At 47.3% G+C, this 14,305-nt stretch overlaps 1 protein-coding gene across 2 annotated transcripts in view; it reads left to right on the forward strand.

The window, feature by feature from the left end:
- LCMT1 (leucine carboxyl methyltransferase 1) overlaps nucleotides 1–14,305 on the forward strand; it is an 84,161-nt gene that overhangs the window by 19,564 nt on the left and 50,292 nt on the right. For both annotated transcript variants that reach the window (XR_010182121.1, XM_063934742.1), the window contains exons 5-6: nucleotides 10,572–10,633; nucleotides 13,193–13,295. Coding sequence is in view for 1 of the 2 variants with exons in the window: in XM_063934742.1 (XP_063790812.1) it covers nucleotides 10,572–10,633; nucleotides 13,193–13,295 (165 nt within the window). In the remaining variant the exon portion in view is untranslated. The remainder of the gene's footprint in view (nucleotides 1–10,571; nucleotides 10,634–13,192; nucleotides 13,296–14,305) is intronic.

Raw genomic sequence — 14,305 nt, forward strand, 5'->3', positions numbered from 1 at the left:
TAGAGGTAAGGGCAGAGGGAAAAAGCTGCACAACACAGCTAGTTCCCAGGAACAGAAGTCCTCCCCGTCCTCTGCAAAATCCACCGCATGACGCTGGGGCTCCACTAAGGGAGTCCGCCCCAGTGGGGGCACGTCTTTGAATTTTCAGCCACATCTGGGCCCACTCACAGGTGGATCCCTGGGCAATAGAAATTGTTTCCCTAGGTTACAAACTGGAATTCGAAGAGGTGCCTCCTCGCCGGTTTTTCAAATCGGTTCTGCCAACGTCTCCTCAAGAACGGGAGATAGTGTTAAATGCAATCGACAAATTGTATCTTCAACAGGTGGTGGTCGAGGTTCCCCTGCTTCAACAGGGCAGGGGATATTACTCAACCCTGTTTGTGGTCCTGAAACCGGACGGTTCGCTCAGACCCATTTTAAATTTAAAATCCCTGAACCTATACTTGAAAAGGTTCAAATTCAAGATGGAATCGCTCAGGGCAGTCATCGCCAGCCTGGAAGGGGGAAATTTTATGGTATCTCTGGACATAAAGGATGCATACCTTCATGTTCCCATATATCCACCTCATCAGGCGTACCTGAGATCTGCGGTACAGGATTGTCATTACCAATTTCAGACGTTGCCGTTTGGGCTTTCCACGGCCCGAGAATTTTCACCAAGGTAATGGCGGAAATGATGGTGCTCCTGCGCAAACAAGGTGTCACAATTATCCCGTACTTGGACGATCTCCTCATAAAAGCGAGATCAAGAGAACAATTACTGAACAGCGTGTCGCTTTCACTGAAGGTGTTACAGCAACACGGCTGGATTCTCAATATCCGAAGTCGCAGCTGGTTCCTACGACTCGTCTACCCTTCTTTGGCATGATTCTGGATACGGACCAGAAAAGGGTGTATCTGCCGATAGAAAAGGCTCAAGAACTCGTGACTTTGGTCAGGAACCTATTGAAGCCAAAACAGGTGTCAGTGCATCACTGCACGCGAGTCCTGGGAAAGATGGTGGCATCTTACGAGGCCATTCCATTCGGCAGGTTCCATGCGAGGACCTACTGGACAAATGGTCCAGTTCGCATCTACAAATGCATCGGTTGATCACCCTGTCCCCCAGGGCTAGGGTTTCTCTTCTGTGGTGGCTGCAGAGTGCTCACCTTCTAGAGGGCTGCAGATTCGACATTCAGGACTGGGTCCTGGTGACCACGGACGCGAGCCTCCGAGGTTGGGGTGCAGTCACACAAGGAAGGAACTTCCAGGGTCTTTGGTCAAGTCAGGAGACTTGTCTTCACATCAACGTCCTGGAGCTAAGGGCCATATTCAACGCCCTTCGTCAAGCGGAGACTTTGCTTCGCGACTTACCAGTTCTGATCCAGTCAGACAACATCACCACAGTAGCTCATGTAAACCGCCAGGGCGGCACAAAGAGCAGAGTGGCAATGGCGGAATCCACAAAAATTCTACGCTGGGCGGAAAACCATGTAAGCGCCCTATCAGCAGTGTTAATTCCGGGAGTGGACAACTGGGAAGCAGACTTCCTCAGCAGGCACGACCTGCATCCGGGAGAGTGGGGACTTCATGAGGAAGTCTTCACACAGATTGCAAGCCAGTGGGGCCTGCCCCAGATAGACATGATGGCGTCCTGCCTAAACAAAAAACTGCAAAGGTATTGCGCCAGGTCAAGAGACCCTCAGGCGGTAGCGGTGGACGCACTAGTGACACCGTGGGTGTTCCACTCAGTATATGTTTTTCCTCCTCTTCCTCTCATCCCAAAGGTGTTTAGAATAATAAGAAAAGGAGGAGTTCGGACAATTCTCATTGTTCCAGATTGGCCACGAAGGGCCTGGTACCCGGAATTGCAGGAGATGCTCACAGAAGATCCGTGGCCTCTTCCTCTAAGACAGGACCTGTTGCAACAGGGGCCCTGTCTGTTCCAAGACTTACCGTTTGACGGCATGGCGGTTGAACGCCGAATCCTAGCGGAAAAGGGCATTCCGGATGAGGTCATTCCTACTCTGATAAAGGCTAGGAAGGATGTGACAGCTAAACATTATCACCGTATATGGCGTAAATATGTTGCTTGGTGTGAGGCCAGGAATGCTCCTACGGAAGTATTCCATCTGGGCCGTTTCCTTCACTTTTTACAAACTGTAGTGTATTTGGGCCTAAAATTAGGCTCCATTATGGTTCAGATTTCGGCATTGTCCATTTTCTTTCAAAAAGAATTGGCTTCACTTCCAGAAATACAAACTTTTGTAAAGGGAGTTCTTCATATTCAGCCTCCTTTTGTACCTCCGGTGGCGCCTTGGGACCTTAACGTGGTTTTGAGTTTCCTTAAGTCGCACTGGTTTGAAACACTTCAGACAGTAGAGTTAAAATATCTCACTTGGAAGGTGGTCATGTTGTTGCCTTAGCTTCGGCTAGGCGAGTGTCAGAATTGGCGGCTTTGTCTCACAAAAGCCCCTATCTAGTTTTCCATATGGATAGGGCGGAATTGCGGACCCGTCCTCAATTCTTGCCTAAGGTGGTGTGATCCTTTCATATGAACCATCCTATTGTGGTGCCGGTGGCTACACGAGACTTGGAGGATTCCGAGTATCTGGATGTAGTCAGGGCTTTGAAAATTTACGTGGCCAGGACGGCCAAAGTCAGGAAAACTGAAGCGCTGTTTATCCTGTATGCAGCCAACAAGGTTGGCGCTCCTGCGTCAAAGCAGACTATTGCTCGCTGGATCTGTACCACGATTCAGCAGGCGCATACGACGGCTAGATTGCCGTTACCTGAATCAGTCAAGGCCCATTCCACTAGGAAAGTGGGCTCTTCTTGGGCGGCTGTGCCGAGCGGCTACTTGGTCAGGGGCAAACACGTTTGCGAAATTCTACAAATTTGATACCCTGGCTGAGGAGGACCTCCTGTTTGCTCAATCGGTGCTGCAGAGTCATCCGCACTCTCCCGCCCGTTTGAGAGCTTTGGTATAATCCCCATGGTCCTTACGGAGTCCCCAGCATCCTCTAGGACGTAAGAGAAAATAAGATTTTAAACCTACCGGTAAATCTTTTTCTCGTAGTCCGTAGAGGATGCTGGGCGCCCGTCCCAAGTGTGGACTACTTCTGCAAGACTTGTATATAGTTTTGCTTACATAAGGGTTATGTTATGGTTGCTTTCAGTTTCCGACTGAAGCTACAGTATGTTTAGTTTCATACTGTTAACTGGTTAGTTTATCACAAGTTATACGGTGTGATTGGTGTGGGCTGGTATGAATCTTGCCCTTGGTTTAACAAAAATCCTTTCCTTGTACTGTCCGTCTCCTCTGGGCACAGTTTCTCTAACTGAGGTCTGGAGGAGGGGCATAGAGGGAGGAGCCAGTGCACACCCAAATACTAAAGTCTTTCTTAAAGTGCCCATGTCTCCTGCGGAGCCCATCTATCCCCATGGTCCTTACGGAGTCCCCAGCATCCTCTACGGACTACGAGAAAAAGATTTACCGGTAGGTTTAAAATCTTATTTTTACTCCATTGTGCCACAGACAATGTAATTCCCAAATCTTCTTCCCACTTTTTGAATTGACATTTTAAAGTTACTATGTGTAGTGACAATTTTATAGAAATAGAGAAGTAGTTTAAAAGGCCTGCACACATAGGCAGCCATTTTGTGTCAAGGTTGAATATTCCTCAGAAAGCCACCTGTCCGATTACTAAGAGCTAGTGACATTGATGAGGCACAGTGGAGACAGCCATTTTGTGTAACGGTTGAATAGTCCTCAGAAAGCCACCTGTCCGAGCTAGTGACATTGCTGAGGTACAGTGCAGGCAGCCATTTTGTGGGCAGTACCATTCTTCATGAGAATTCAGACTATTTTTTTTTCTGTCTAAACGTTGAATAACGGTTTATAGTAAATGGACAGGCTAATTACTGATAACTTCCCTACCACAGAATCGCTGCCTCCACATTGTGTTGGTGAGAGGTACTCGTAGGAATGAGCATTAATAACTCCAGCACAGCTAATGTTGCAGACTGTGACATAACCAAATCACTTCACCTTTGTGACGCAGTCCCCTCTTGTTCGGTCATAACCTTCTTTCTCTTTCATCCACTAGGGGACACTGGAGCATTCCATTAGACATTAGGGGTGTGAAGCTTGCAACCGGAGGTGTGGCACAATCTAAAATTAGCATTGTCTGCACAGCCGGCTCCTCCCCCTTCACATCCCTCCTCCCTCAGTTTGAAAAATTGTGCCTAGGAGGTAACAGGCACTGAAGGGAGCTCCTGCTCCCATGAAGATTTATTTCTTTTATTTATTTATTTATTTTTATTTTATGCTTTTACTAACCCAATCCCTCCTAACCAAAGGGAGGGTGCAGGTTTCAGAAGACAGGATGGTAAATGCCCGATCCCACCTAAATAAAAGGGGGTGCAGGCTTTACCAGATGAAAAGGCTGCGTCCCCCTAATAAAAGGGGTACAAAGTCCAGGAGTGGAGACAATGATTCCGCCTGAAGGAGTCTGCATCTCCTTACCAGCGCCAACTGTGAGTATGAGGGTTTTTAACAGAGAGGCCCCACAGGAGGTTAGTGTATCCCCCCCTCCCCTCTTTCTCCCCATGCGATCAATGGAGCTGTTGTGGCTCCCTAAGGATGCTTTAGACATAGATTCAGCACTCAGGAGAGGCGCCGCTACGGGAGGGGTGAGAGAAGTCCCGTAGCGTGCGTCACCACGGGATGACTGAAGCGCCGCTGGGGAAATTAGAAAGGCGCAGCTATGGGACTTAGTGAGAGGTTCCGTAGCGTGCATTACCGGGGGAGACAGTGGCACCGCTACGGGACTTGGTGAACGGTCCCGTGGCGTGCATTGCCATTGAAGAAAGGCCGCGTAGGAAGACCTGGAGTGGCGCCGCTACGGGACTTAGTGAGACGGACCCGTAGCGCGCGCACCATAGAGGCTGCAATGTTCCGCGTGGTTGAGGAGAGCCTTCAGCCGCGTGTGGGTAAATGTTTCAGGACTCTGCAGTAACATAAGGGGTAGGCGCTCAGCAGGCATCAGCGTGCATCCCTATATTGTTTTTTAAAATAGAGTTTATTGTAGTGAGTATTGCTGGCCAGTACTTAGAATTATGATGTGACATGAATATTTCAGTGTCGGCCATTTTAATTATCCCTCCCTGGCGCCAATTACGGGGAAGGGTAGCCCTCCCCCCTTGTATAGCTATCAGAAGGGGTCTGGGACTGAGGATCGACAACAAAAAGGTCGACGCCAATTGGTCGACACACCTTAGGTCGACAGGAACAAGGTCGACAGGAACAAGGTCGACATGAGTTTTTTTGGTGTTTTCTTCGTAGAGTGACCGGGAGCTCCAATTAGTGCACCGCGTCCCCTCGCATGGCTCTCTTCGCTCGCCATGCTTCGGGAATGGTGCCTTCGCTCCGCTTCGCTCAGCACAGATTACCGTTCCAATTGTAGTCCACATGGATCGTTAAGTATGAAAAACTTCCAGAAAAGAAAAAAATTGTGAAAAAGTCATGTCGACCTTTTTCCATGTCGACCTTGTCCATGTCGACCTTTTGTCCATGTCGACCTAAGGTGTGTTGACCAATTGGCGTCGACCTAAGGTGTCGACCTTTTTGTTGTCGACCTGGAGTCCGGATACCATCAGAAGAGAAAAAGTTTCAGGTGTAGCAATAGCTCCCTCTGCTGGTGGAAACATATGTTCAGTAATGTGAGATATCCTGGACAAAATAAATTTACCATACCGTTTATATTTTCAAAGGACTTCTCTTCTAAAGATCCTGACGAAAATACAACGAAGCAAGCGGATCCCAACTCTCCCATCGTAGCTGAGTTACAGTTGAGGTTTGGGGGTTGTATGTCGGCTGGTGTTTCATTTTGTTTATTTATTTTTTATTTATTTTTATAAATATAATTTTGGCCTGTTCTGGTTTCTATATAAAAAAGGAGAACAGTATTTCAAGCCCGATCCGATAACTTTGCTTCCGTAATTTCTAACAGCCTTTCTCTTCCTAGTTTAAAGGGTGAAAGCGCCACGAAAGACCCTGGTAGGGAGTTTCAATGACAGGTCTAAAGCACAGACCTCCAAGGGGGCAGAGACCTGTTATGTTTGTACGAACTGTAACAAACCGCGGGTTGGCCAACTCCTGCTTAGACAAGGAAGCTCCACCCGGGAGCAGTGCTCTGTCTCTATCACCTTGTACATAAAATCTCCAATGAGATGCCGGACTCCCGCACGCAACAATTAGTGCTGCGGGATTCTCCAAGACGATTAAAGGAATTTTTCATCAGGTTAACAATGTGCAAGGCGGTTAAAAGGCCTATTCCTGTTGTAACGGGAAGTGGATGAGGCTCATTAACACACAAGGGTTTGTTGTTTGCATCTAAGCTAGACGCCGATTGTCCACACAGGACGCGGCAATCTCAGGTCTTGATTATTTCATCACAACAAGCTGAGATCCTAAAACTTTAAGGTATAATAGGAGACGAAGCCAGTAGATTCGGATGGTTCTAATCCCAAGAGCGCGTTCCGCTGCATTTCCCATTCCTAAATCCCTCCAGTCTTTAATGGAAGAGTCCTGGAACCACCCTGACAACCGTGTTCAATTTCAAAACAGAGTTTTTAGTAACTGATCCCCTCCTAAGGGTATAATGGATAAGTGGGAGATTCCGCCGATAGTGGATGTTTTCCCAGGAAGGTTGTCAAGGAAAACAATCTTACCGTTACCTAATGAAAGTTCACCCACCTTTTAAAAGTAAATTTTTGTAGCAGACGCAGCACAAAGACCTACGGTCGTCTGCGCTTGGGGTTAACAAGGCCATGGGAGCATGGTCTGGAAAGAAATTACTCAACTGGCGGGACACAATTGAAATTCAGCTTCATACTTGTGTCAAACCTATAGACATTACGCATCTCTACATCAACCATATCGGCTAGAGACTGACAATAGAGGGAGCAAATAGCTCAGTGGTCTAATGCCCAGTGCTACTGCACAGACCGACTGGAGTTCAAATCCCAGTGGGGCTCACTATAATTTTACCAAGGGGCGGTAGACTTCATCCCCTTTGAGGAGGTGAGGTTTTTCAATCCAGTGTTAGCCAGGAGGATTTCGCAAGCTACAGCGCCCACTGGTCTGCCTACTCCTTATACATGAGCCACTCCACAGTTTAGGAGAGGTTCTTGAGGACCAGCATGTAATTCCTTTGGCTCTCAGTCCTTACACGCCCCAGGAAGAGGTTTCGGTACACAAGTACGTGGGGGCAGAGATAGAGACCGCTCACAGGCAGCAGCCAGAAGAGCGGGATGGACCTGCTGACAAGAGATTATAAACGCTACTGCCAACAATTGGAACTTAGCTACGTTCGGAGGTCATTATTCCGGTGGCCGCCCCTCAGAAAGGAACGGTTTTGTTATTCCAATCCTTTTGTCGTGAAAAATGTGATCCGGACAGGCGGGCCGAGACTCGATTTAACCGTTTTAAACCGGTCTCTCAGTGTCTTCTAATTCAAGGTGGAATCAATCCAGTTGGTTATTGCAGGCTTGGAACATGCATATGTGCTTATCCCAATCTGGGCTCTTCAACAAGCTTACTTGAGGTTCACACTGCGGATGGATCGCTACCATTCCAGGGCCTTGCCGTTCGGTCTATCATCGACCCACAGTTTCTTTACGAAGATCATGGCATTCATGGTTGCAGAATCGGGACTGTTGAGAGTCACGATTAGTCCTTATCTAGGCGACCTGCAAATCAAGGCATCCTCTCGGGACCAGTTGGTCAGGGATGTTCAGACGTCTCATCCATTTCTCATTCCACATGGGGGGATTGTGATTTTACAGAGATCCAACCTCATGCCAATTCAATTCAGTTCCTCAGCCTCATCTTGGACACGGTACTATTGAAAGTATTCCTACCAAGGAACAAGGTCCTGGACCTACAGAGATTAGTGACTCAGGTACTAAGGTCACAAAAGGTTTCTCTACACCTCTGTGTGAAATTTCTCAGGAAGTTGGTGGCATCGTTCGAAGATCCCCAGTAAGGCAGTTTCATTCCCGACCATTACTGATGAACCTCATTGCTCAGGGAGCAAGGTCACACTGGCTTCTGCACAAAGAATCCGACTTCCACCACGAATACGCACCTTCTTAATTTGGTGGGCGTTGCACAGGAATCTCGCAGCAGGCTAGAGATTAGGCATTTGGGATTGAAGGGATCCTGCAACAGACATCAGTCTCAGAGGTTGGGATGTCGTCTGGGAGGAGCATTCGTTTCAGAACAGATGGACGCTACTGGAAAGCAGCCTACCCTTACACATTCTCGAACTCAGAGCAGTTTACAGGGCCCTTTTTCTTAGCCAAAGGCCCTGTCATGGGTCAACACATAAAGATGCAGTCGGACAATGTCACGACGACGGCAGACGTAATCAGTCATGGAGAAACGGAATGGCGTTAAAGGAAACCACAAAATATTTTGTTGTGGACAGAAAGGCGAAACGTCATCCTCTCGGCAGGGTTCATTCCAGGTGTGGAGAACTGGGATGCGGATTATTTCAGTCGCCAGGTCGTGCATCCATGGGAGTGATACCTCGTCCACGGAATTTCGACTTGGTGGTAAGATGGGGCCTACCTCAGGTCGACCCAATGGCATCTCGACAATACCATCAGCTGCCCAGATAGATGTCCAGGACAAGTGATCCAGCAGCTGAATGAGTGGCCGCATTAACATTTTCTTGGTGTTATAAAAAGGTTTCCAGTTTTTTTCACCTTTCCAACTCATACCCATGGATCTGAGTAGGGTTGACACGAGAGCGACTGTCGGTGATTCTAATCGCACCGGATTGGTCCCGCAGGAGTTAGTACTCAGACCTGCGTGGGTTACTAACGGAAGATCCGTGAAGGTCTCTTCTGAGAGGGGACCTGCTATATCAGGGACCGTTCCAACTCCCAAAAACAGGCTGTGGTTCCCGGCAAGGCTATTAAAATCGCGGATTTTAAGGAACAGAAGTATACCACGATCGTCCATTCCTACGATGATTACCGCTGGGTAGCCGGTCACAGCCATGTACTGCTACAGGATTTGGAAGGGGTACATGGCTTGGTGTCAAGAACGTGGGTGGAATTCGAAGCACTTCCACTTATCCAGACTTCTACTCTTCCTTCAGGCCGGTCTCGATTTAGGACTGAGGCAGGGCTCTCTGCATTCGGTTCTCGCCGTCCGATTTCAACAGCGATTAGCATCCTTGCAGAAGTCAAACCTTTTTACAGGGGGTTCTGCGGATAGCAGCCCCTTTTCCCTCTCCTACTACACCATGGGACTTGCATTCGGTGTTGGAGTTTTTGACATCACCTACTTTTGAACCGCTAGCAAAACCAGACCTGAAATATCTTTCTTGGTAGGTCACATTTTTGCTTGCCTTGGCTTCGGCCAGGGTTTTTTTTATGTTGCGTGCCTTAGTGTAAGAGCCCCGTTTGGACTTTTCAGGAGGATAGGGCAGAATTCCGTACAGGAGCAGAACTCCTGCCTAGGGTTGTTTTGGGGTTTTCACGTAAAACCAGCCGATTATGGTCCCATCCTTCCGGGGTCTTGCAGATGGGGACGTGTCCTTGGATGTTGTCCGAGCTTTACGGGTATACGTACAGGTTACGTCATCCTTCGGCAGGTCAGACCATTCGTTTGTTCTTCAGGCTGGACCTAAGAAGGGTTGGCCAGCATCTCAGCGGTCTTTGTCTTGATGGCTTGGACTTGCCATTCGGCATGTTTATAATTCCTGTAAAAAACAGGTCCGGGTTCAGTCGGGTACTCCTACCACCCGATTGGTGGATGCCTCGTGGGCGGTGGCCAGGGTGCTTCCACTGCTCAACTTTGCGGAGCAGCAACGTGGTCTTCAGCCCACGTGTTCGCGTGCTTTTGCAAGTTTGATACCTTTGAGTCCGGCGACTCTATGTTCGGACATTTGGTTTTGCAGACAACCGACAGCACTCCCTCCCTGGGGGTTAACTTTGGGACGTCCCCTAATGTCTAATGGAATGCTCCAGTGTCCCCTAGTGGATGAAAGAGAAAAGAGGATTTTGGTACTTACCGATAAATCCATTTCCCTGAATCCTCTAGGGGACACTGGACGCCCGCCTCTGTGCTGTTGGCCTGCTCGATTCAAAGTTCTTGGTAAAACGGTTTGTTCAAACAGCGTTGGCTTCTCGGTTAAGTTACTTGGCTGCTGTTTGTTAGGTTGTACGGTTCGGTTCCTCTCCATGTGCTCTAGCATCATGTCCTATTCTCTCAGTCAAATTTTCCAAACTGAGGGAGGAGGGATGTGAAGTGGGAGGGGCCGGCTGTGCAGACAATGCTAATTTTAGATTGTGCCACACCTCCGGTTGCAAGCTTCACACCCCTAATGTCTAATGGAATGCTCCAGTGTCCCCTAGAGGATTCAGAGAAATGGATTTATCGGTAAGTACCAAAATCCTCTTTTTATGGCAGTAATACTGCTGATATAGTTTAACATCTGCTTCCATTTTTATTGTAAGCTACATGCTTGTATTTAGTTTTTCTAGTTTAAAATTCAGTTTCTCATGTTTACCAGGTCCAAGCCTCCGTTGTCAAAGCCGATAATGGAATGTCACACCGGTGCGTCGCTGCTTACAGGTGAGTCCCTTCATTATATAATTTACCTTTCCTTCTGCAGCTCATGTGTACTGAATGGTAAGAGACGACAGTGGATGACAAGCCTGGAAACGTGGCTAGGAACCTAGACTTCCACTGGATCCAGCACTACCCTGATGCCTATATATCGGTCTCCATTTTGAAAATACTCCTTAGCAGCAGAATAACCAGACTTGTCCCATTTTGACCTGGCCTTCCTAAAGTTGCCCATACAAGCCTTGGTATTGCCAAAAGATGATGACCAATAGCCAATTAGGTTGTTATGGCGCATACAATTAGATGCAATGTAAGTTGGCCACAATGTATCTCTGTGCAGTCACCTTTCCACTACAAAACCAAATCCCTATTTACTCTAGAAGCAACCTGGCCATTTGGTCTGAGTGCCACACGGCTCAATATCACCTAGTTTGGCTGCGTTTATGGCCATCTCTGCCTGCTGTTCCTCTTCGTAAACAGTCCATCTCCTGAGCATGCTCTCTAGAGTTTCCTGGTGCCCAGTGAGTGAGCATGTCAACGAAGGGGAAAAGAAAAGGCTGCAGTGCACCTCTAGTGTTCCTTAAATATTTTATTGAAATGAATCCAGTGAACTTGAACATTTTATCTTTTGATATAAAACAGTAGATAGTAGGCTCAAAGTTGGTAGGAACAGATTCTTTGAATATACAAAGTAAACAAGTGATAGGGGAGTGAAAATAAGGGAATATTATAACCCCCCCCCCCCCAAAAAAAAAAATTAAAAAATAAATAAATAATAATAATCTTTTGTGTTGACCTTTTGACACTGCCAACCCTATGTTTTCTTCCTAAAAACTGTCGACCTTGATGATGTCTATATTCTGTATCACAACCGGCCCTTCGATCAGTTACCTTTTGACAATGAGATCTCCCACCTCCATCTTGGAAGTGTGACCACAGCCATATTACAAGCCAGAAAGGGAGCAAGAGCTTCTATTAAAAAGCACTTGGGTTGGAGAAGACCCTTGTAATGCTCACTGTATGGAGACACTAGTGTATTCCATGTTTAGCTGAGCTCCAGCTTTGCTGTTAAATTCCATTCTTATATTACTTGTTGTCACTTACCATTTCATAACCAAGATGATTATTACAGCTCGTTAAACTGCAACAGTTACAATTTATTTATCTTCCTAAATAGACACATCGTAAAATGATAGATCAAGGGGAAAGGTCTGCATTGCTGTAGAAAGCCTGCACTTTGTTCCGTCCGCTTACCCGCCTGTTGCCATACTGGGCTGTAAGTGCAGAAAGCCAGATCATGCTCTGCGTACAGCTGGACAACTCCTGTCTGTCCGTCATGTGTTTACCCAATAATAATTATTGTCCTTTATTTATAAAGCACTGACCTATTCCATGGTGCTGTACATTAAGGGCATCGGGGCACAAACAAATAACATAATGACATGAAACGCATGATACATAAAGTAGCGGAGTAAGACGTGAATTCACTGGTGGGGAAAGTATATGTGGCTGTTCTAGGACAGCAGCATTCTCAGTGGCAGTAATGATAAAATATAAGTATACTACGTATAACACTAATTCACAGCACAGAACAAATATATAAGCTGTGGCTAAACTAGTGACGCACGCATTAATGGATGGATTGCGGTCAGCGGCTTACATTTACCAACTGACAGCACATGGGTGCATACCCTGATCCCGTACTTTGCCATGCCTCCAGCCTTGTACTGATGTACCAGATTACAGTTTATCATAGGAACACACAGCTCATCTCCACACATGTACTGCCCACCACCACCTACTACCTTGGGAAGAGACCACACGCTGTGTATGTGTAACGGGAGCACAGGAGTTCAAAGGAGCTGAACTGAATGTTCTATTCTGCTGTGTTGGATCGTACTGGAGGCAGCAAGCCTGTTTTAACCTAGATTGTGTATTACAGCACTTTGCTGCCCGTAACCATTAAGGATAGGGGTGTGTGTGTGTGTGGGGAGGGGGGGTGGGGGGAGGGGGGAGGGTCTTCATCATTTTGTACAATTTAATGACAACTTTACAAGCAACGTCCTGCAGCCAAATACTGCTGCTTAAGATGACTTGTAAAGATCATGTGAATTTTGGCAGACCACCACTACATCAGGGCCTACTCCCTAAAAATACAACCCCCCCACCCCCACCCCCCCGCATCATTAGAATACTTTGGACTCTAATTGTGCATATTCAATCAATAGTGCCAGTTGCATTCATAACCTCTTGTGTTTGTTTCCTTCTTACTAGACTGTAAGCTGTCATGAGCAAGACCCTCTTCTTATGCCATGTTAATTCATATATGCCTTGGGTCTGTCTGTATCTTCATGCTTTGTTCATAACACGTACACAAATAATTGCTGCTTATCTTAAACGTAAGAAAACACGAACCTCTGCTATCTCATTGTAGAACACATCTGATCTTTACACCCGGGCAGATTCTATACTCAGAGTACATTATGTTGGCACGATCAGTGTAGCCAGGCTGTGCCCGGTTTCTCAAACGCTTGTGAAGATGTCACTGTCTGTCTCTGTCCATAGACGCTCACAGTATGGACTCCTCGCGATACTCCATCATCGGCGCGGATCTGAGAAACGTGAAAGACGTGGAGGAGAAACTGAAGAAATTTGGCATGGACCCACAGTAAGGTGTCTATTTGACTTAATATGTGTTTCATTCAACATGGTTCATTTCTGGGCACTGACTTTTACAGAACCTTTCATTCACCCCTACAAAACCTGTCGCTGGTAAATGAACATGCATGTAACTGATCAGTAGCGCATCCCGACTTCTCTTCATACATCCATTAAATAAATATGAAATACATTTGTTTCCTCTTTCTCCAACTCTACCCACTAATAGTCTCAATTAATGTACTGTTCCATCATGGTATCCGGTCCGCTTGGAAGAGGAGCGACACCGTGACCGAATATGATGATGTAGTAGTAGGACTTGGACTCGCCAGTGCTACGAACACACAGTTGACCTAGACTGACCTCCTAAGAATATATATACACAAAGAAGAAAAGCGCTGGTATATGGTAAAAATGTATCTTACTTTCTCTAACGTCCTAGTGGATGCTGGGGACTCCGAAAGGACCATGGGGAATAGCGGCTCCGCAGGAGACTGGGCACAAAAGTGAAAAGCTTTAGGACTACCTGGTGTGCACTGGCTCCTCCCCCTATGACCCTCCTCCAAGCCTCAGTTAGATTTTTGTGCCCGAACGAGACGGGTGCAGGCTAAGGGGCTCTCCTGAGCTGCTTAGTGTAAAAGTTTAAAGTAGGTTTTTTATTTTCAGTGAGACCTGCTGGCAACAGGCTCACTGCACCGAGGGACTAAGGGGAGAAGAAGCGAACTCACCTGCGTGCAGAGTGGATTGGGCTTCTTAGGCTACTGGACATTAGCTCCAGAGGGACGATCACAGGCCCAGCCATGGATGGGTCCCGGAGCCGCGCCGCCGGCCCCCTTACAGAGCAAGAAGAGTGAAGAGGTCCGGAAAATTGGCGGCAGAAGACGTCCTGGTCTTCAATAAGGTAGCGCACAGCACCGCAGCTGTGCGCCATTGCTCTCAGCACACTTCACACTCCGGTCACTGAAGGTGCAGGGCGCTGGGGGGGGCGCCCTGAGACGCAATAAAAAACCTTTTTTTGGC

The sequence above is a fragment of the Pseudophryne corroboree genome, chromosome 7 (genome assembly GCF_028390025.1).
Source record: "Pseudophryne corroboree isolate aPseCor3 chromosome 7, aPseCor3.hap2, whole genome shotgun sequence".
Classification (NCBI taxonomy): Eukaryota; Metazoa; Chordata; class Amphibia; order Anura; family Myobatrachidae; genus Pseudophryne; species Pseudophryne corroboree.